Source organism: Chiroxiphia lanceolata, chromosome 9 (genome assembly GCF_009829145.1).
Source record: "Chiroxiphia lanceolata isolate bChiLan1 chromosome 9, bChiLan1.pri, whole genome shotgun sequence".
NCBI lineage: Eukaryota > Metazoa > Chordata > Aves > Passeriformes > Pipridae > Chiroxiphia > Chiroxiphia lanceolata.
In genome coordinates, this window is record NC_045645.1 from 7,603,363 (window position 1) to 7,626,685 (window position 23,323).

At 36.3% G+C, this 23,323-nt stretch overlaps 1 protein-coding gene across 1 annotated transcript in view; it reads right to left on the reverse strand.

Annotated features, from left to right (window-relative positions):
* LOC116790940 (BEN domain-containing protein 5-like) overlaps nucleotides 1-23,323 on the reverse strand; it is a 910,541-nt gene that overhangs the window by 850,905 nt on the left and 36,313 nt on the right. The window contains exon 3 of the mRNA XM_032696479.1: nucleotides 14,445-14,569. Within this exon, the coding sequence (XP_032552370.1) occupies nucleotides 14,445-14,569 (125 nt within the window). The remainder of the gene's footprint in view (nucleotides 1-14,444; nucleotides 14,570-23,323) is intronic.

Below are 23,323 nucleotides of genomic sequence, written 5' to 3' on the forward strand. Positions count from 1 at the left end.
ACCCACAGGAGAATTCTGAGTCACTCTTGCTAGTAGAAAAAGTGGGGAACACATCTTGGAGGAGTCTTCCACCTGAATTTCTCAGCAAAGGAGAGCATAATTCAGGCTAAGAGGAAAAGTCAGAAATGTTCTGCTCCTTTCTGTGACATCACTTCTCCAAAGGGGCACAAGCAACAGGCCTTTCTCTTTTATTAAGTCAAAACTCTTAAGCACAAAAAAGACAGATACAATTATATTTCATATAATAGAAGGGAGTGTTTAAACAACCACATGTGGAAAAGATTTGTGCATGATTAAAAACTGGGTTTGCACATCTTCATTCTTCCTCCAGCATCAAATTCATATCCAACAAAGCAACAGTAAAAAAAAAGGAAAATGGCGAAGGTCCAAGTGTACAGTAGATAATAAAGTAAGTAATAAAAAGGAACACTAACAATAGCAAGAAATGATAGAAATCTAACTGCCAGATAAAAGACACAGTGCTTTCTAAAGCTCCATAAACATTTCTGAAAATTGGGAAAAGGTACATTCCTCCACAATGCACAGAAATCCAAAGCTTTCCCGTAGGATGAACTGCACAGTTATCCCACACCTGCACAACGTTCAAACATCCTGTGATTCCAGATACGAGACACTTTGTGGAAAATGGATACAGTCATGATTAAATCTGTTATGCCAGAATAAGATAAACAATGTTAGAAAGATGGTGCATCTCTCTGCCACAGAGGAAAGAGAATCAAATTAAGGATTGAAAACCGCTGGTGCACTTTGTCAATTGTCTGCAGGCTGCGGTGCTGTCTCCTGTTCTGGAACAGCAACCCCTATCCAGTGAGCTATTGAAGAAATGTTGGAGGTTTTTATTGTGTTTAAAAACTATTATTCACCCGTGAATGTAATTGTCCAAGTATAATGCCTCTCCAGATACACATTAGACTCAATCATATCCCAGTTCTTGGAATAATCTAGAAAAGCATGAATACAAAGGCAAGACACATTCCCTCTTAGACTTGAATGCACTGGACATTCACCCAGGACATATATGAACACCCCTGACCTTATCATATGATACAAATCAAAAACTTGGAGAGCAATTCCATCAGTCAGCTGTATTTCAGGTTTTTCTTTTGGTTTCTTTTTATGTATGTAAATTAGGGAAGAATATTGGGAGCTTAAAAGCAGAAAAAAAAACAATTTGGACAGTAGTGGTCGACTTAGCTCTGAAGTTTTATACAATCTTATTTGAAAGCACATGAGAGAATGTATAGAGATTGGTGCCAAGGAATATAAGGGCCAATTTTTCAAGGTGCTACTACTACTGAAATGTCACTGAAGTCAATGGAAACTCAGGTTATTTTGCACTTCTTAGAAAATGCTTGAAAAAAATGAGACCATAACAGGGACCTTGTGAAATCACTTGTGGCACCTGTATTCCTCCAGCAAAGTATAAATCAGTGCAGAAAGCAGAGGTTATTTTGAAGTAGAGGGGTGAAATCAGCTGCAAGGAAAAAAGAAGTTATTATTGGCATGATCAGACGTTCATGATATGTGACAGTACCACAGATGATAATATACGTTAATACACATCACCAATATATTGCTGCATGAAAAAGTGTTCAACCAAATTTAATAATGATTGCATTTGAACAATAGATCAGAATATTTAAGAGTTTTCTTTGAAAATTACGTTGAGCAATGTACAAGTGTATCAGGGGTTTTCCAAAAGCGTTTCCTAAATTCAACGTTATGATTCAGCAAGTTCAGAAAACAACACTTTTCTAAAGACTGACACAAAGTGCCAAGAATGACAACATTTCTGGGGTTGCCAGTATGTCACTATACATGGATGAATCTTTTTACCTGAGTGAATATAGAAAAATGTTGCCTTGGACAGATGAGAGCATTGAAAATCTGCATCTTTGTGAGGCTCTGGTACCCATTTTTCCCAGTGCCCTCCACTGCCACCAGCTGAACTCTGCTGATTCCACAGCAAACTGGCTTGTGCCAAGGGAACTTTGTTGTGCCTGTTCTGACAACCTCATCTAGAAGTTTCCATTTACATGGCCCAGGCTACAAGTTCTCTGCTTAACATACCTGCAAGAGTAGCACAAAAGATTGCCACTTGTCTTATTTTAACCTACAGGTGTTTATAATTTCTTAGCCCTAACATGGTTATTTGCATGGCAAACAGGGTTTTTTCTTTTTTCATTCCCCCCCCCCCTCAGAAGTTCTCAGAAAGACTTTGTTCTAAGACATTCTTCTAATACCATACAGAGACAAAAAATATAACAGTTTCATTAGAAAAGAATGAACGGTTTGGAAAAGGAATACACAAATTTAAACAAGCAAAATCAGTGTGCCTTATACAAAGATAAGGAGAATCCCTAGGAGAATGTTAAAAACTTTGCATTTGTTTTTGTAATTATACACTCCATCTTCAAAAACAGGCAAAAATGCAAAATATTTTTCATTCACTTTCCCCATATATAGCACATCTATTAATAAAATAATCATTGGGCTTAGTAGAATACATTTTACAGCCTGATAAGCATTGCATTACACAGGAAAGTAAAATGGCTGTATCGTTTACTATGCTCCTCTCATTTAATATAATATCTGTAGCAGTCTGATGTTCTCACCATATTCTAACTTTACATTACTACAAAACACAATTTTATAAATTGTAAAGGTCTGTATGCACAGGAATGTATTTTAATACAGAAAACTTGACACTATCACTGCACTTCTCTTCAAAAATATTCTTTTCTTTCTTTGACATTTTTTTGGCTTACACAACAGGGTGCCAAACATTTGTGACAGCTTACAATAGAAAAACAATATTGCTTTTAGTTAACAATGTTAGCTATGAATATATATTGACAGCATTTTCACTGCAGATTTGCTGCCAACATAATACAAAGCAAATAGCATTCAATATGTTGGAATACTCAGGGGAATTAAAGAGTTTCAAAAACAAATTTATAGCATTAGGTGCTGAATGCTAAATCTAATGAAAATGCAAATTCAGGAGTATCTCCTGCACATACTTCATGCAAAGGAATACAGTTTGGCAAAGTGATAAAATTAAGATTGTTTAAGTCAGGAGAAAATTATGTTAAAATGCCTCTACTTGTTTGGCTTTTATAAAGCCAGTTTTACAACAAAGATTAATATTTTTCCCAAATTCTTTCTGCTTCTATTCCTTGAAGCACATCAGAAAGAGATCATAAAAAAACCCCTCAATTCCAAGTGCTCCCAAACGTTTTGAGAAAATACAAATACATAGTTGCATAATGTTAATATTTGTAACTTTACTACTGATCATATACAAACCCAAGCATCACTGTTCCCTTGAAGCAACAGAAGCTGAGTCTGTATGTTTATTATTATCTACAAAACAAGCAAAGCAGTGGATAGAAATTATGATTTAAATCTTATTAAAATAGTCATATACTGCAACATTGTAGTGTCATCTCCTATCTACTAAAATGGATTTCTTCAACCAAACATTCATTGACTGTACTTTATAATTGACATGACACTAATAGTTTTGAAACCATTTACAAAGCAAATTAACGTAGGTTAACAATACCACGCTGCCAAGAAAGCAAAACTTGATCAGATTTTGTAGCTGTTGAATATAATTTTTTATGAATCTTTAGATGAACTTGATATTTATCACCACTCAACTATAACAAGTAGTTCAACACATATCTAACAGTGCTTGTAAGACATAAAAATATGTAGGTTTTAGAATAACTTGTTTAGATAGCTATAAAATTATATTGTGAAAACAAGCTCTTCAGAGGTTACACTCTGGTCTGACTGAAGGTATTTTGTACCTTCTAAATAGCAAAGAAAATAAAGAAAAAAAAAAGTATTTGTGGAACAATATTTGGTTTTAACCACTGAAGCGTAAAGTTATAATCCATAATTACCAAACCCACTATAACATGCAATAATTTATGAATTTCAGGTTTATTAGAAAGCTGAATTAAACATATTTTAGGATTAAACTTGGCCATCACACACAGTTTTCCATGAGACTCATACTGCTTCCATTATAAAACAGTCTACACTGCAAAATTATCCCGTCCTTCCTACTCTGGTGAGAGAGCCACAACTCCACATTTAGATCCGCAAGGAGATGCAAAGCTTCACTTTTTGCTAAGCTATGAATTTGAAAACACACTTTCTAGCACATGCAGCACAATATGGAGCAGTATTCCACAAGCATCAAGGGAGCTGGGCTTGTAGAAGCTGAGACTCTTACACTGGTGAAGATGGAGTAAACACAGTTAATTTGTTAACGTCTACTGTCTCTTTTCACCGACTCTCAAGGAAATCATATTTTACATTTTTTTTCAGTTTGTGCTTGGAAAGGATTTCCTACTAACCTACACTAAATCTCACTGAAGGGTGACAACAGAAATCAATATGTGTCTCTGAAGAATAATCTAGCCAAACATTTACATTTAGAATATTCATTTGTATCTATGCATGAGAAATTCCTGGCGGGGAAAAAAAAAAAAAAAAGAAAAAAATAGTAGTTCTCTTCCTGCATACATACCATCTCTTTTTATAGGTTGATTTTTATAATGAACTGGCTTTAAATCAACAAAATAAATATATATTACTCCATGTGAAATAACAACTGACCTAGGGAGGTAGCTGTGTTAACCTTGGCTTCAAAGAAATTTGTTTGGTCCTTCTGCAGCCATAGGGAAGAGACAACCCACAAGGAGCAGCTATTATAGTTTCATCCTGGCTATTCCAAAGCCATGGAATTGCCATTCCACATGCCTGCCAGGAAGGATATTCAGTTTAATCTGGCTATTGAGGCAGTTCTAAATCTAACACTGCAGGTACTCAGCATCACTGTCGAATTTGCAGGGGCAAGCATGCCCTACCACAAAACCCAAAACACTCTGTAGTCCTCTGATTGTGGGAGATTGTGGGATTAGTTTTGCCCACAGAGTTCACAGGAGATCAGAATATGAACACACAAAAAGCTGCAGTGCAAGCAGCATTTTACTTCTCTGCATCACCCCTGAGCGTGACATGGTCTTGCATTAAACTATGTAAAGGTAAAGGAAAATCTGCCTGAAGAATCTGCACATTGGTGTAATATATTATTTTTGTTAAAATTTTAACCAATGTATTCTCTGAAGCTTCATGTGAATTTCCAGAGGGTAATACGAGGACAATGAACACAACACCCTTCAAAAATTATGCTACACAACAAGAAAATCAGATAAATGTTCCATAAAGAGTCATCAGTTCAAGACAAGAAAGATACAGTCAGATTTGCCATTCCAGTAAGTCTGTTACAAGGTTCCAGGTTAAGTCTCTGAATTTGTGGACTTTGATGTTCTGTTGGAGGATACATGTATTAAATGGGCAAAAATTTGGATAAGAATTTTCCTCTCAAAGTTGAAAATTATAATAAGGAAATGGTTGTCCGATTTGCTGTCACTTACCTTGGAAAATTATTAGGGAAAAAGGAAACTGCTAAACAGAAGCGACAACCCTGCCCAGCGACTGGCTTAGAGGAAACAAATGTTTGGGGCAGATTATTTACATTGCTTATACAAAGCCACTAAAAGCTTCAGAAAGATTATCCTTTCAATGCCAATGCAAACCCTATTCAACATGCACCAGATTTAGCAGAAATACAGGCAGTTGTTTTAAATCTATACTGAATACGTTCCACTGTATATACATCCCCCAGTAAAAATAGTAATAAAAAACTCATTTCTACTTGAAAAACCTGCCGAGTTTTAGCTCCTACATAACAGAATGCATATTTAGACTAGCACGTTATTCAGTAAAAGATGTCCAAACAAGATGATTTGATGTTGGAATAGTCATCTGCGAACAACCAGAGCAATGTAAGGTAAAATAATTGTCAAGTCAATCTCTAGCTTACACTTTATTGCAGAAATAAATTGAACTCTGCTCTAGCTTTTTGACACGTAATTCTGATACTAATGGGTTCAAATCCATTTCTCTTTGCTCTCCTTCCTAACAGGAAGCTTTATGTAACACTGTGTCAGAAATCTACCAGTTACTGGCTAATGTTTCCCTTAAATAAAAAGTCTCTGCCTGTAATAGTATTAACAGCTGCCATCAGTTTACAGTAATGAGCCACAGTTCATCATGGCAGTGCTGCTATGAAAATTAGAAGCTTCCATGGAGCTTCTCAATTCAGGAGAAAAAATTATCCAAGCTGTGGTGTAAGAGCAGATATTGCCTGTCCAAGGTTTGCAGGTCAGATCCTAAACCGGTGGAACTGCACTCAATCATTGCAATTGTGCCATTTATTATTCTGTGTCATGTATAAAAAAACACAACAGGTCTATTTTGAGAGTCAATATATAAATCCAGGGTTCTTTTTCTTAATTGCTCAAAGCAAAAAATCGCACAGTCGTTTTTACAGAGAATTTCACAGCCTCTTCACCAGATAAATTAAAATATATTTTGCTGGAAGAAACATAACAATTTAAGTATATATAATGTAATATCTTGTGTAACTTATACAGGTTTCCAGTTTCAATCAACAGTAAAACTAAAAACCAAAACCAAAACCAAAAGATAAGTAGCTACAAATCATGGCATTTTAATTTTATCTGCTCCCTTAAAAAATTGAAAATGCATATCTTAATGCTTGATAGCTCCATAATTCTACACACTAAGTATATACTTATAAACAGTATTGCAATGGAACAAAATATTTAGTTGACATCAGGATGGAATTTTTTTCTGCTGCATTTAACATTGTAGGAACTTTGCTTCCTATGAAATCAATGGGAGATATAGATTATTCTGAATTAAAAAGATTTAAAAAATCTAAAAGCAGGAAAGTTTAAAACATTTCATTTTCATTTCTTCAATATAATCTTTTTTCTTTTACATTAGTTCTATGCTTCCATATTCTGATGTAAAAACTTTTCAGTAATAAAAGGAGAATGAAACCAAATTTGCATGGAAGACAATTAACTCTGGAACTAAAAAAGGGAGTATTTAATCAGAAATCAAGAAGTTCTTAAATTGAAAAAAAAAAATAAGCCTGTCACATCACTGACACGGAGATCATCATGGTGCTGATTTTGTTTATGGCATCTATAATGTATTTTTGACATTTTGAGTGACAGATGCCACCAAAACAGAAAATTAAACACACCTGGCCATTAGTTGCCTGTAAGCAAAAGTGTTATATCTGAAACATACAGTATGTGTGCAATAATTACTGAACACTGACATCTAAAATGTTCTTAGAGGCACCTGGAACAGCAAAAGTTTATGAATTTAACACTGTCTTGCCAAGAGCAAATATTTCAGCAGGAAAGAGGTTCTTTCTCTAATGCTGAATATTGCCTGTGTTTACTGAGCTATCTGCACTCATTACTTGTTAAAGGATGATACATGTCATGACAGCTTTGGATAATTTCATGGAGATGCACATTATATTGCACTTACCAAAGTTTCACATGCACCCTCAATCTATTCCAAGCACAACGGAATTATTGATCCAAAATAAAATTATATGTACTTGAAAGGATTCCAACTTGGAAGAACCATCATTTATAAATCTAATTTTATACATGACCAATATAGGCACAAGTTTCCAAAATGGTAAAATTATTTTTCCTCACAACTGCAGTATGTTCAATTGATTTTTCTTTTTTTAAATGTTGAGATGCACATGCAATCTATTCTAAATGTCATCACTCTGTTTCTTATTTAATTATCATTTCATATGGCTCCCTCAGTAAGTAAATAATTAGTTCAACTGCAATCTAACCCTTTGCACTTTTGACTTACAAAAAAATTGTATCACTTTGCAGCACAGAGATCAGTGAAACTACTTTTAAAAAGTACAAAGGCTGCTTTGAAACAATCAATTTTGGTTGATAATACACACTTGAGGTAATCCAAGTCCTTCTCTTAAAAAAAGTAATGGATCCATATTACCATGTGCTATGGTACCAAAATTTGCATCATGAACCTGGCTCCACCATTCTTCCTCCCATTTTTTTCCAAGTGGAAGGGCATGTGCTGTACAAAGAAATTATCTATTTTCCCTGTAGTAACACTGTTACTTAAAAGATCCTGTCCAAATGCACTCACCTCAGCCTCTGGTGCTTTCAAGGCAGACAGATACATATGTATGCACATATGTGTATATAAAATATATATATATATACACTCAATTATAGCTTTAAGGAGCTTGGCCAGGGCAGTATATGCAGTGCAACACTGTGGTGCACATCAAACTAGACAAAAACTAACCAAAAAGTTCAGACTTTTGCTGCTTCGAGATTCTGCAGGGAATCCCAAAGGATACAAACACATAACTCTTATTTTGCTCAATTCTTGTCATATTTGCTAGTAAACACCAGGGGATTTCCAGTGAAACCATTCTCTAATTCAGATTAAATTTATTTACCTGCCTAAGAAACTGATTTTTCCTGAGGAAAATGTTTCAGGAGAGCTTTGCTTCCTTTTTAATCTTCCTTAGGAAAAAAAATCATAACTTCAACACTTCCTCAGTACATGCCTTTCTCCAAGGGAAAATAAACCATGATATGATATGATAATGACTGACAAACCCAGCAGCCTTAGATGAATGTCGAAGTTTAAATCGTGAACAAATTCACCCACAAGAACTGAAATCCACTACTTGGTAGCTAAGAAAAAAAGGAAAAACTTCACTCACATATGAAACAAATAAAAATTTGATACTGCTCTAACTAAATCAATACTAAAACTACAGAAAGCAGTGAATTAGAAGTTATAGCAGTGATGCTACTTACAGTTTCATCTTAAAGTCAAAATGGCAATGTGAGCTGGAAATATGGTTCACCAATACCCATTTAACCTCCTAAAATTAGATTATTTTCCAAAAAAGTATCAGAAGCAAGGAAACAAAATAAATATATGCGACAAAACAAAACTGGCACATGGAAAAAACTGGGTTTTGTCTACCTGGGTAAAGGGTGAATAAAATACCAAAATACAGGAAAAGTTAGGAGCACCTTTCTAAAATTAACATAGGAAGGGTACACAAAGATGGGTAACAGCTTCCTAAACAGGCAAATTCAAATAATATAGCCATTCTCCTTGAAAATTATTATAAAGAGCTATTTAGAGAGATTACAGGAGCTGCCCAGAAGAGGATTAATAAATTATTAAAAAATGAGTAACATATGCCTAATTTAGTAAGAATGTATCTGTAGTGTGTATGTGAAACACACTACAGAAAATACATATTTAAGATTGCTTAGGAAATGTTGCAAAAAAATGCTTTATTTATTCACTACAAATTTATTCACTTCAAAATTTCAGAACTAGACTCTTTCATAAAAACATATGCACTTTTCCACATGCATTTTCCAAAGCCAGGTAAATGCAATGTAGCCTTTAATGCACCGTAAAGAAAATATCTGCCTTCTAAACTGAGAAGCTGGAACAACTATAACATGTCATCAAGCATCTTGATACCAGTAACTTAAATCCCCAAATGACAGTAGAGCAAAGAATGTCTGCTTAAGAAAAAGAAAGTAAAAAGGTAGCCTATTTCCAACTTTAGACTGCTTTTGATGTCATCTTCACTCCATCTAACTTCAGATGCAGCTTCTGAACAAATTAACTGCACAGACCAAGTTCTTAGGTCAGAAAAAAAAATTAAGCACCTCACATCAAGGTGAGGTATTTTTTTTTGCTTTTCTTCCCCCCACCCTGCTTATCCAAAGTGTATCAGTTGGTATAATAAGAGACATTATCTTTCCCTGTACACATACCATTCATACCTTTAAACAATCACAGCTGTAACACCACAAGAAGCAGTTGTCTGCTAAGGGTCATTGAGTTGTTTTAGGACAGTAATAAGAGGCCTGAACATACTATAAAATCCAATGCCGATATTAATAGTTCATGAAAATCTAATCAATTAAAGACAACAGAGATCTTACAGCCTTTTACAGTTTACAAAACAGTGTAGGACAAAAAAAGAGAGACCTCTACAATGACAGTTCCACAAGTTCACAATAATATCCAGCTGTGACATTCTCTGTCTTACCTTGGCATCCCGTTTAAATTTCTGAAGCAATTTTTCCTTTTTCCTGATCCATACATATACGTAACAGAAGATCCCCCAAAAAATCATGAGTCAAAATTCTAGTTTCAGTCCAAATGCAACTGAAGTAACAGAGAGAATGTCTTTGAAGTAAATAACGTTTGGTTCTTTGATTTTTAACCTCAATCTGGATTGATTTATTAACTGTAAGTAACGATCAAATGGTATCTCCCAAATATCCATTCTTCTCCTCTCTCCTTCTTGGTATATTTTGTCAGTACCTTTGTGATGAAGAACTCCAAATGTGTTTATCAACACTTACAGAACAAAATTTGGCACTATTAGGAAACCCCTTCTGTTGGAAATTCTTTTTTTAATCTCAGTGAAAATACCATTTCTCAACATGATTCATCAGACAGCAGAGCTGTTCAGGGTACATACACACACAGAATATTTCATGAGGCCTAGACATGCATTACTTATTGGTATAATATGGCTGTTGTTTGGGAAACTAAAATCCTCACAGATATTTTTAATCCTTTCATCACTTTGTTCTATTTAACTCTTATCTCTTCTCAAATTGCTCAAAAGTATATTTTTCAGGACAGAGATCATCTTTTTCTGGCATGGTTACAGTATCTGGAGCAGTGAGTGTCAACGACTTGAGAAGAATTTCTGGCTATGGCCCTCAAGAGCAATAATCATTCTTTTCACCTGTAAAATCCTCCAATATCAGTATATTTTTATAATTTCTCACACATACACACATCTCTCTTTTTCTCACAAGAAGCTCAAATGAATCACTGTAGCTACTAATAGAACCAAAGACATTCCAGCTCAGAGGTAATCTCGCACCTGAAGCACGGCCTATTTAAAATACTTGGAATACTATTTGGAGATAAATTTTTTCATCCAATTTCCCGTTCCACGGAGAAGAAATTTAGCAAAATCATCGATGGTGTTGTAAGGGCCATGGCTGAAGTGAATAGGAAACAAACCCTGCCCAATACAGAGCGTTATCCAGGAATAGACAGCAGCCTGTGACACGTATATAATTAGAGAAATTGGAGGCTTTGCCCAAGAGACCATGTGTTCCACAGCAAATCCTATTTCCTTCACTCTCCCTTTGGATATGTGTAAATCATAAAAGAGTATGTGTTTTCCTTGCATATAACATATCAGATTCTTTTTTTTTTCCCAATATTGGTGTTGACTGAATTCACAGAACAAATAACAAAAAAAATCCAGAGCTCAAACCTTTTCAGACCAACTGACTTGCAAGTCAGAAAATGTATAAGGAGACCAAAACACCAGATTTTACATCTCACAGGTATCTTATATGGTGGTTCTTTTCCCCCATAAATACAAGGCATTAGATATTTCTTTTGAATTTTTCCTTGCTAAAAAAAAAATTGATGACACAAAATGTCTGATGTAGAAGTCCAAGTCACAAGGAAAAAGAAATTAACTCACCAACTTCCAAGTAAAAAAAAATTCTGTTGGTTCTACTCCAACGCAGGGAAGTGAACATCAAATAAACCAAGTTTATAATAAAATTATAAAAATAATGCTGAAAATATTAGGGCTGTCACTGAAATGCTACAGAACTTAGCTCCATTACCTGCCCTTGTTGCTGAAGCACAGCAGTAACCTCAGACACACGTACCAGGAGCACGGAAGCAATCATTCTGAAAAAGACTTCTGGATGATAGGGAAAAACAAATTAGGCCTGAGTTTCCATAGTGATACAGCAACAAAAGGCTGCTGCAATTTCCAGCTGTCTATACTGAGACAGTAACAGAGCAAAGGGACCACAGTCCCTTCTCTGAAAGTTGGGATTAGTGTACTCGGAATTGTCCATTACATTTTAGTTCCGCACTGTAAAGAAAATATTGAAGGGAACTGGAAGAGGTAGAATAATAATAAAAACAAGAAGTTCTGCAAGAAGCAAAATTACTCAATGTTATGGATTTGGATTTCACGGTTGGATTCTCTGGTATCTTAAAAATGCAAATTCCAATGAGTACTTTCTCCTATTCATCTCCTCTGTGGATTCTCTGATGTTTAATAAGAAATGATCTCATACTATAGCCTGGCTGCCAGTGGGAACACTAATGGCTCTCTTGCCCATCTGGCAGCCTGTTTTCCCAAAACTTACAGGAATTCCTGTCCAGTGGTGCTGAAACTGGCCAAGAGTTAAGAAGCTATTGAGGGAGAAAAGAGAGGAGAGAGATCAGCAGCCATACAAAGAAACAGGCTACAAGCAGACAGTGTGATCATATAAGCTTTGCTTCCTTGGGAAACTAGGCTAATTACCAAAGGGCTTGAAAGATTCACTTATGATGAAAGTCCAAAGGCCCCAAAGCAGAAAAATACTTAAAAGGTAAAGTGGTCTATTGGATATAGGGCTGAAAGAACCAAACATGATAGCTAGGTTGAGACACAAATGATGAGGAATGTTATAATTTACAGAAATATAAATGTTAGCCATGGATGATGAGGATTTATTTGTACCAAGAGGAGTTATTACTAAGCAGAATTGCAACTGGGAACTGTGGGATTAAATAAAGGAAAGCTTTAGGCTAAAAATCAAGCAACACTGTAAGTGAGAGGAGTCTATGGAGCAGTTTTGAGCCATAGGAAATGGAGGCTCCATGCCTTAAGAAAATTAAAACCGGAATGTAAAAAACCTTTTCTCTACAGAATGATAATGCATGGACAGTAAGATTGGCAGGAATGTCTAATAGGTCTTTGTTTTCATTTATCACTAGATTAGTAACACAAAATACTGCACTAATAGATAATATATAAAACAAATAAAAGTAGCTACTCTTTGTGAGTTCTCATCCAAATGGCTGAAACCAGACCCAGTATATATAACTGTATAAAAGTGCCTTCCTCACACACTACCTATATGATAAATCAAAAATAAATACAATATTATACAGGCAATGATTTACAGACAGTTACTAAAATATCTACTTTTACACATACTGTGATCGAAGTTATTTCTGTATTAGTGCAACATTTTTAAGCAATACTGAAGAGCTTGAGTTTCCATGTAATTGTTTTCTAGTAAAACATAAAATAAACTAATCAAAATGCAGAAAACAGATTATACAGTATGTTTGATGCAGCGACTTCTAACTTTCATTTAATATAGCTGAGCTGTAATGACTAATACTGCCCATGGCCTCTAGTACAAAGGCCTAAAAAGGGTTCCAGACTAGATTATGTCCATGCAGGTCTCATTTTAACGGAAATTGGAGAGATGGAAAAAAGATTATAGGAACACACATTATAAAAACAGACCTCACAAGTCAAACTTAATAGTGGAACCATTCTCTTTCATGTAGACAACCATGAAAACAAATATCCTGTAAGCCCTAGATATATATTGTATCTTTCTACCCGATCTCTTTGCCTCCTTGAGACAGATTCCCATTCATCTCATGACTATATAATTTGATCACAGTTGAGTAAGACACAGCAGGGGAAAGGGTCTGTCTGATAAAGTATGAGGCTCCAGGAAGATAGATAAACAATTTCATGATTTCTAGTTGTAACAGGAATGGTGCAGTGGTGGATATGAAGATATTAGTCTCGTAGGAATACAAATATCAACCTTCTGCAGTTTTTTTCTCTTACTAAATATGTTTTATTTCCATTAAGTAAAAATGACGGATTGATTCTGATAAACTAAAATAAAATGCAAGATGGACACAAAAAGTGGAATTAAATGTTTTCTGGTTTTTCAATGGGAAAGTTTGTATAAAACTTTTACAAGTTTGTAAGCGGAAAATTAGAGCAAGGAAGTTTCTTCCTCAGGGGGTATTTTTACTGCAAAGAAACATTGTTTAAAAGTAAAACAGTTGCCTATCAAATTGAGTTGACTCAGATTTAAACCTCCTCTTTCACAAGGGACACATTGGCAAGCAACTCCTCTGCTACAAGTCACTAGAGAAAAGCCTGTTTGCAAAGCTACCTCATTGTTCTACATGTATTAAATGAAAGCTTGAGTGACAATGTTTGAACAGCAATGATGGACTTCTTTTCCATATATTAACACACATATTTGGTTGGAATATAAAACCACAAATATATAGCAGCAATTATTAATACAAGTTCTGGTAGCTGGCAAACATTACAATGTCTTTGCAATTACCTGCTGTTTTGGATAGCTGAGAAGCATGGTCACACCCTGTCATGCTGACACCTGCTTTTATTTATAAAAATTCAGAGAACAAAAAGACATTTTACAGCAGTTTTTAGTTACAGACCCTAGATGTTACCTTTTTTGTTTAAGAAAATATATTCTGGAGCAAGCAATTTTTAAAGCTGTCATACCATCTAATTTAGCAGCACTTACCTGTGATTCTTTCACATTTTCAACAGTGAAGTTGAACCAGACTCGAAAGCGTGGGTTACATGTATCTGGTCTGATGAACAGGTCGTACTCAAACTCTGTGACATGGTCCACCCGTCCAAGGTTCCCTACCAGGAACATATGAAAAAGAATGCATTTTAATGAATCAACTCCTCAGGAAACACACTGAGAAAAGTTTTAAAAATTTCTACCTCTGTTGGTTAAAATATACAAGTATAATAAGCCTTACAACAGTTCATAATTACTTTTAAAAGGCCTAATCATAGTCAAAAAATAAAACATATATCAAAAAGAAGACAACAAGCATTTTTATTATTCAATCCAATTGACCTTTTGCCTCCTCTTCTCTGAGTATTCCAATTATGTGCCTTAACATCCTTTTAACTGTTTCTGTTTTCCATTTTTCTGCTGATGTCTCTGCACATCTTTTAGCCCCCACCTGTATGGATTTCTTTCTTTCCAATTGCTGCTCATGTTCAAGCCCCTCCAAAATTAAAAAGTCCCCACATTTCCCCCTGGCTCCTCTGGCTGGTGGTCTGAGCATCCCTTTCCCCCACAGATGGGCCAGCATTCCTTTCCTTTTTGATTCAAAAACTATCTCAATACTTTTCCTCAACTAACACCTCTTTCCAAAGAAATAAAGAGATTTTTGCCTCAGCTTGTTCCTAGTGAATTTCATGGAATAATATTTTTAAATGTAGTCAGAGCGACATTGTCCCCTATGGCATTATCCAGCCGGCAACCACTCTGGCTATAGAAATAAAGTTCAGCACTGGGAAAACCCACTAAGTGCTTTTAAATTGCTAAAATGGCATTTTTCCTTTGAAGTGTGCCAAGATTTTTAGAGACAGGGTTTAGACTGTCCAATTCATTTATACACTACAAAAATAAGACTTTATATTTTCCTGATTCAATCCAAAACTCACCTGTCTTGTAAGACAGGGCCATACTCTAGCTCACATGCTAAATTACATTTATTTAAAAATTAAATTAAAAATAGCACTGAAACATGGGTTACAAATATATTTTTGGGGTTAGATATATATTTTTGGGCTGGAAATATATTGTTGCATTCAAATACCTATTTATAAAGCTATTTGAGCTAAACAATTCCCTTCTCAGCAAGTCTCATGGCAGTCAATAGGACTGTTCTCTGCTAACACACTGCTCAGTACCAGCACAAGCAGCAAAATTTGGCTGATCTGCTGTTCTGAACTAGAAAAGAAGCAGGGAAAAACTCTCTTCATCAATATATTTCCAGAATTTCTTCCTTATCCTAAACTGTTTCTAGCTCTACTAATGGAACATTTTTAATCTTCCCTATTTTTAATGTTATCCTCTACTTTCCTACCCACATCCCTCTTTTCAGAAGAAAATTCTCTCCACTGCTTCCCTCTGCAGAGACCCACTCCACGCTCACAATCTGTTCCTGAGCGCTCGCCTCAAGGAGACACTTGGCATTGGAAATATTTGAAAAAACAGCTCTATTGTACAGCCAGAATTCCTCTGCCAAATACCAATAATGTCACCTGCCATCCCGGGTGTCGGCAGTGGGGCTGCAGGCTGAGCTCCCTGAGCCCATTCCAGCCTGTTCCCGATGGTCCCGCCCGGCTCCATAATGGTTGCACTCCACAGCACAGCCCGGCCCCCTCAGCCAAGGTGGAGGCGCCTTGGTGAAAATGCGTTTAAAAAAGGGCAAAACCCACACAGAAGGGTGAGGGAAGCTGAGGAGAACAGGGGCTTGAGGAGGAGGAGGAGGAATGAGGTGCTCTGGGCTCCAGGGCAGAGACTCTCCTGTGTCCTGTGGGGAGAGGCTGGAGCAGGTGGATGTCTCCTGAAGGAGCAGCGGCCCACAGAGGAGCCAGGCTGGAGCCAGCACTCCTGCCAGGCCGAGGGCTGTGGGAAGGGAAGGGCCCAGGGTGGAGCAGGGGAGCTGCGTGAGGAGGGAGCGGCAGCACAGCACTCAACAGGACAGGGTTGAGAAATAAGGTGAAAAAGCTCTTGGGTCGAATACAGACAGGGAGATCCCTCACCAATGGCCTTCACAGGCAAAACAGGCTCCGCTGGGGGAAAAACAGGTTTGGATAGTAAGAAACAAAGAAAAACTAGAACAGTGCGCAGCACAGCCCCCATCCCCTCACTCTGCTCCTTGTGAGTCGGGTGAAGTTGATCCTGGGAAACAGGGAAGGATGGGGAGGAAGGCACTGTTCTAGTTTTTCTTGGTGAGGGATCTCCCTGTCTGTATTCGACCCAAGAGCTTTTTCACCTTATCTTCTCACCCCTGTCCTGTTGAGAAGTGTGGATGAGAGTGCCGGATGAGCATCAAGCAGCTGGCCAAGGCCAACCCACCATATCTCCTGGCTTTAGGTGAAGTCCTTGACGCAACCAAGTGCACTTTCTGCCACAGGGGTCAAACCCATCACTTACTGACAACAAAAGAACTCGAATCTTAACATAAACTACAATTTCCTACAGATTATTATCCAAAGTAAATAAGAAGAGCAAAACCAAGCTATTGTATTATAATACCTTTAAATAAAGGACTTTGTTTTTCTGTATTTTTCATTAAATGTCATGCATAAATGACACAGTTGGGATAATAATATTTTTTGGATATTTTAAGTGGTCCAAGCTGTTCATCCAAAAAGGTTGGATTCCAGTTGCCTCACAGGTCACAGTTAAGCTCTCTCTGTACAAAGCTTGGTGTGTGGATGCCCAGAGTTACTGCAGCTGTGCATGGGATCCTGTTGGATCCTCCAAGGTTAGAGCAGCAGGCTGGATGGACACAGACTGTGGACCAGATCCACGTATACTATGTATACATGACTCCCAGTGATCCCAGCAATTCCAGATACAGATTAAGTTATCTGCAGCACAGACCAGAGGTGCAAATTTTGATTGAATTACTTGCAAAGAAGGACACAGAAGCAATTAAATTCACATTTTAAGTTCAAAGACCATTAAAACCTTGTACTGCAAGGCATAGGAAACTAAAAGATTATTAAGTGAACAATTAAAACAGAGCAAAAGGAGACCTTGATTTTGACCTATTGCACATTTCAGTTTCTTTTTCAACACCAAACTGATCTGAATTGTATGGGAGACAGATGACTTACTCAGAAGTACTTTATGGAATCCACAGGATCCATAAACTAGCAGAGAGGAATTGTACCAATGTCAGTGAAACCACTGACGGTGAAGTGCTGGTGTGCTGGAACCACTGCCATCCAGTCTGCTCTGGAAGACCAAGCTACCTATCTCAAATCCAGCAGTGCCTCTGACAGTTTAATCATTGTGTGCTCAATTCTCCAGGAGTCCCAACACTGTTTTCTCTCTTGATTCAAATACTCCCTTCCCTCCTAAATCAGTATTTTTTGCTTTTGCCAGTTGCATCTCACTTTATTACTTTTGCCCACGGAACTGCCTCTTCCCAGGCTCCCTCAGAGCACACATCAGCTGCCATTGTCACCTGCAGCCATTTGCAGCTCAGTGTCATTGGAACATTTCATTAGCACACTATTTCTTCTCTGTCTTCCAGATGCTTAAGAGGCTGGACTGAACACTAATGCCTTCGGTAACTAATTCAACAAGTTCCTCATGCTCAATAGACTATTGTTTGTAATATCACAGCCTTTGCTCACAATCTGTCAGCCTAATTTCAACCCACGTAGCAATGTCATTAAACAAGACGGCAGTTTTGGTACAAAGAAGCCTAGAACTGTAGGAACAAAACACCTCCTCGCTTTAAGAGATGCTTTGTAGAAAACTGATAATGCCACTCAAAAACATTTTTCGGTGTCCAAGAGAGGATATAAACTTCTCAATGTTAATCTCACAAACAGACCAGTTTTATGTACTTCACACTGCTGTAGTCATGGGAAATATATTTATTCTAATGAATCAGAATTATATTCCAGTACCTCACGTAACACAGTGAAGAGCATTAGAAACCATGAAACAGGAATTGAAACATTGATTACAGCATTCCATTTAGATATTAAACCATTATAATACTTTAACATTGAAAATAAACATTTTTTTTCTTAAGTGCAAAGCACTTCTAACCTGATTTTTTTAAATATCTCTATAAGGTTCCTTAAAACTTCTCTGTGTCACGGGAGTCTCTGTGTGATTATGCAATACACACTCTGCTTTGCAATACCTGTGGTAAACAGTTTCTGTGTTGAAATGATGACAAATATAAGAGAGAACCAGATAGCACCAATTTTGAGTAATAGTTTTCAGTCTTGATACAACTACTGTAAGACCCTTTGCATGCAATTTTTATTCTGTGTACAATTCTAGTCTGGTAGTTTGTGGTATCAGTAAGAGAGTCTGTCCACAACCACACTGATTAAGTATGTTCTTTTAAAATCAAAATAAAATGTCTCACATTACTCAAACATCAGCTTTGCTTTACTTCACTTTGACTTCATGCCCATATGAACTCATCACCACTCCATTCAATAAACTCAGAAGTTATATATATGAGATTATACAACATTTTTCAAAGCCTCATCACTCCATAATTTTCGATTAGCATTATATTTGGAGGTTAACATTATAAAACATAAGATATTAATAATGTTATCTAAGGTACATGTAAGATTAAAGAACTGACTGAGTAACTGACCTGAAAGGGAAAAAAGCCCAACAACATTATGAGCAGTAATATCTGAATTGATTGGCATTCTAAACAATTCTTGTTTACTTTTTTTTAAGAGGTCAAATGCACATCTGGTTGTCAAATGGCTTTCTGACTATATCCTAAAAGTAAAACAAACAATCTATTAGGCGAGCCAGCACTTTACAAAACATTATGGATTTTCTCTCCTATGCACTCTGAAATTAGTTGCAGGGGCTTTTTCTATTATTATTTTACTTTACAGAAATACTGGCACAGATCTTTTTAAACTTATGGGAAGATGTGAACAAATCAAATTCCCAAATGTCTATAAACCGACTTTCACTTAGCCTTGGGGTTTGTTTTTAAGACACGCTCAATTTTCAGTCACAGTTCTGTTCAATACTCTCAGCATACTGAGAAAAGAGGAGACATACTTTCCTTTAATGATTCAAGCTGAAATTCTTAATTATATTTCCCTAAATTGCTTTACAGAGTAATGTTTAGTGCAATACTCTGAAAATGCGAATAGTGAAAGGGGTCAATAGTATGTTTCAAGTTTCTTTAAAAGTCAGAAAAAAGCCCAATGATACTCTTTTATTAATCATGCAACATACACTTAGTCCTCATAAAATATTAATGTATATTGCTTCCTACATCAATAAAAAGTGTACTTTACACAAAGAAAGAAAACCTGCTTAAGAAAATGCTAGCTAAACTTACCAAACATTCTAACAATTATCATAAAAATGCTAGAAAAGAAAATATAGATATGTTAAGCAATCCTAAAATCTTCTTAAAACCACACATTGCGCTTGCCTACAGAGAATTTTAAGATGAAAAATAGACCTTGAGGGTCTCAGACAAGCCTGAGGCAATATAAAGAAAAAGGTCAAACACTCTGCTAAAAAGGACCGTTATCTTCAGAACAACAACTTATCAGCCAGCTTGCAGCCCTGCTTATTTACAGTTATTGGTCCCAGAGGAAGTGCACTTCAGCGCAGGGCGCGATTACTTTGTAATGAGTTTGCCAGAAATGGTAAAGGAAACTAATTTGTAACAATGTGCTGTTCCCTGCACATGAACTTTCTCAGACACTTTTTTTTTTTTTGTCCGGCAATGAATAACTAACTTCAGCCTCCCTAATAAGCAGCAAAAACACAAGTGCACTAAACCCGACTCAGTTGCGAGCAAAATGTGCTGAAATATCAGTGATTATCCCTCTCAGCTGTCCATTACAGTACTCATGATGACCACCAATTCCCCCGTGGTGGATACACAGAATGCAGGTTTCAGGGGGTGGATTTGCACATGAAAATTAACACCATTTGGAAGAAAATAGCCTGCACCTGTCACAGATTAGCAACAAAAGGTCAAATGCCTCCTTTTACACCTAGAGCACTTGCATATTGTATGCCTTGCTTATAGGAGACTAATTCTGGTTTCTTAATTCAGAAAAGTGAGCACCATGGTGAACTGGGGAGAAGAAAAAGAATTAAATCTTGGCTAAAAGCTATCAATAAATCTATTGATCAAGATACATATGAATGGAAGTAGCCGAGGCAATCTCTGTCTCTAAAAGAGGTAGTTTTTCAAAAGAGAATTACACAAAGTGCTCTTCTGTTTTTGTCAATATGCTGCCAGGTTTTGAAATGCTATTTTTCATCCACACAATAAAAATCTTGACAAGTAAGCAATAGAAAATCACTAATACACTTGCAGCTGCATTTCAATCTATACAAATTCTTTAAACAAAAACAACCAAGGAACAGATTGGAATATACATCATTTTCACCAGTTGAACCTGGGATGAAGTCCAAGATAGCCAAACAGTATTAATCTATATTTCATGCAACTCGGTATTTCACAAAATAAGGTGAAATGTAGAATAGGGAATACCCACAATGGAATTCATCCTTATGGATCATAAAACACATTGAGATGATAATGCAAAGAAACTTTATCAATATGTTCTAAATGGAACAGGAATCATAGGGACTCAGATCTGTAAAAACTTCTCTTGAGTGAAAGATTAGATATCTTCTGGAAGGAGTGCATCTAGGAATATCAGTTGTAAATTCCCACTTGCTTTATGGTCTTTGTCTGAGCAAAGAATTTATAAAAAATAGTTTGTTGAGAAGTCCTGAATGACTTCTAAATAGCGTTTGATTTCTAAATAGGAAAAAAGAAAAAAATCTAATGAAATAGTGATGATCTCTGAAACCTATGACAGTTTTTGCATCATGTGCTGGACTCCTGCCCAGAGCAGATGTTAAACCCAGATTCCTGAAACCTCAAAGCACATGATTTGAAAAAAAAATACAATATCATAAAAACCACATATAGAACATCTGTAAATTATGCTCTAAATTATTAAAATTGCACATATCAAGCTCTGCAATACAAAATCATACCTACACCGCCACAGTTACATCGATATTTTGCAAAAAAACCCTCAGTACTCTTCAGCAATATAGTATTCTTTTAAAAACCTGATGTTTTGACTGAAACAGTTAAAACCATAGCAATGGTCATGACTGTGCTTGTGGTCAAATCCAGATTACCTTTGGAAAACGGTCGAGACTATCAAATAGGCAAAGCATTTCAAAACTACATGGCAAGACTTGATTTGTAGTCTCTTTTCTATCCTCCCTCCTCAATTAAGCACGATGAAATTGTTATTTCCTTTATGTTTTAAGTTTTTCTCAGTTGTGACATCCAAAGGATGGGAAATCGGTAGTTTTTGGGAAAAAGACTGTACTGGAACAATGACCATCTTAGCTCTCAGAAGCAGCTGGTAAAAGGTCAGGTCCCATCTCTGGAAAGAGTAGGCTGAGATGTACATATTAATGCACAACTTATAGAGGCCAAGCAATTCTGACTGAGCTTTTATTGTAAGTAGACAACGTGATAAAATCTAATTGTGAATGACAGCACAGGAAAATTCTACCTTTATACTTTTCTTTTTGATCTCTGAATATAGCATTAAAATAAGTTGTATTTATTTTTGGGGTATCTAAGAGTTATGGGTCTCCACTCGTTTGCTTGTCTCTTTTAGTGTAACAATACTCATTTTAATGGTGTTGCTCCCAATGCATAACAATGAGAGGCAGATCTGATTTTCCACACCTTTTCAGGATCACAGCCCAAGTTCCACTCTTTCCAATATTTTTCCTCACAAGTGATATAAGTAAAGTAAATTGGACCCATTTCCTCAGGGCATCCTGCCCATAGGATCTGGAAACAGTCACTGCTTCTCAGTGGTCCCAAACAAGTGTAATGAATAAATCTTTAATTCTTTCATATTGAGTTAAACTGCAGAAATATTAATGATGTGTGGCTTAGACTGAAACACCCACAGGAGTTTTATAAATTAAAACTTTTATCTGAATTAGAGTAGGAGGCAGAATTATCTTACACATGGAAAATTAAGGGAATTGGAAACCTGTAAGAAAGAAGGACTGGTTGAAAAGGAGAGGGTCAGAAACCATCTCACATATATTAGCTGAATATAAAGAAAGGGTGGGTGGGGCAGGAAATGTTGTGATTTATTTTACTAAAAACAGTTACAAAAAGATTCTCATGTTTTAGTAGTCTGGATAGTGTTGCCAATGGACAGTTTTAGGACGAGTTCTTCCTTTCAGAAAAAAATACTTTTCTTGGTCACAGATGTTTGAATGATGTCTGGGCAAGGGGGAAGGGGGAATACAGGGATTAAAATTTATTAAGCAGTAGTTTTGAGGCTCCTCCTGCAATGAGGATACTACTACAGATTTCACAATATAAATAATTGTAAAGCTCTAGCATGTGTTAATCCCAAAGGCCACCTACTTACATCACTTGCAACTTTCTTTTAAAGATAAACCAGAAGAGTAAACAAGGCCATTTGGAAAGACAACACAAGCAACTAGAACTGGTATATTTTCTGTCTTCTTATGTTTCTTAAGTAGAGCAGTCTTAATGGTGATCCCAGTTTACAGCACAATGGAAAACAGCAACAAGTAATCCTGAAGATTTTGAGATCACGATTGCTCAAAAACCACCATGAGCAGAATAGCACAAAAGAAAAGCAACAGATATCCCAAATACTACAAATATTGTATATATTGTATATGTGTGTGTATATATATATATATATATAGCATATGTATTAAGAAATTGTACAATAAAAACTTGCTGAAAGAATTCGATAGTTTTGATCAAATGAGATTGATATTTAATCACTTGCAGCCAAGGA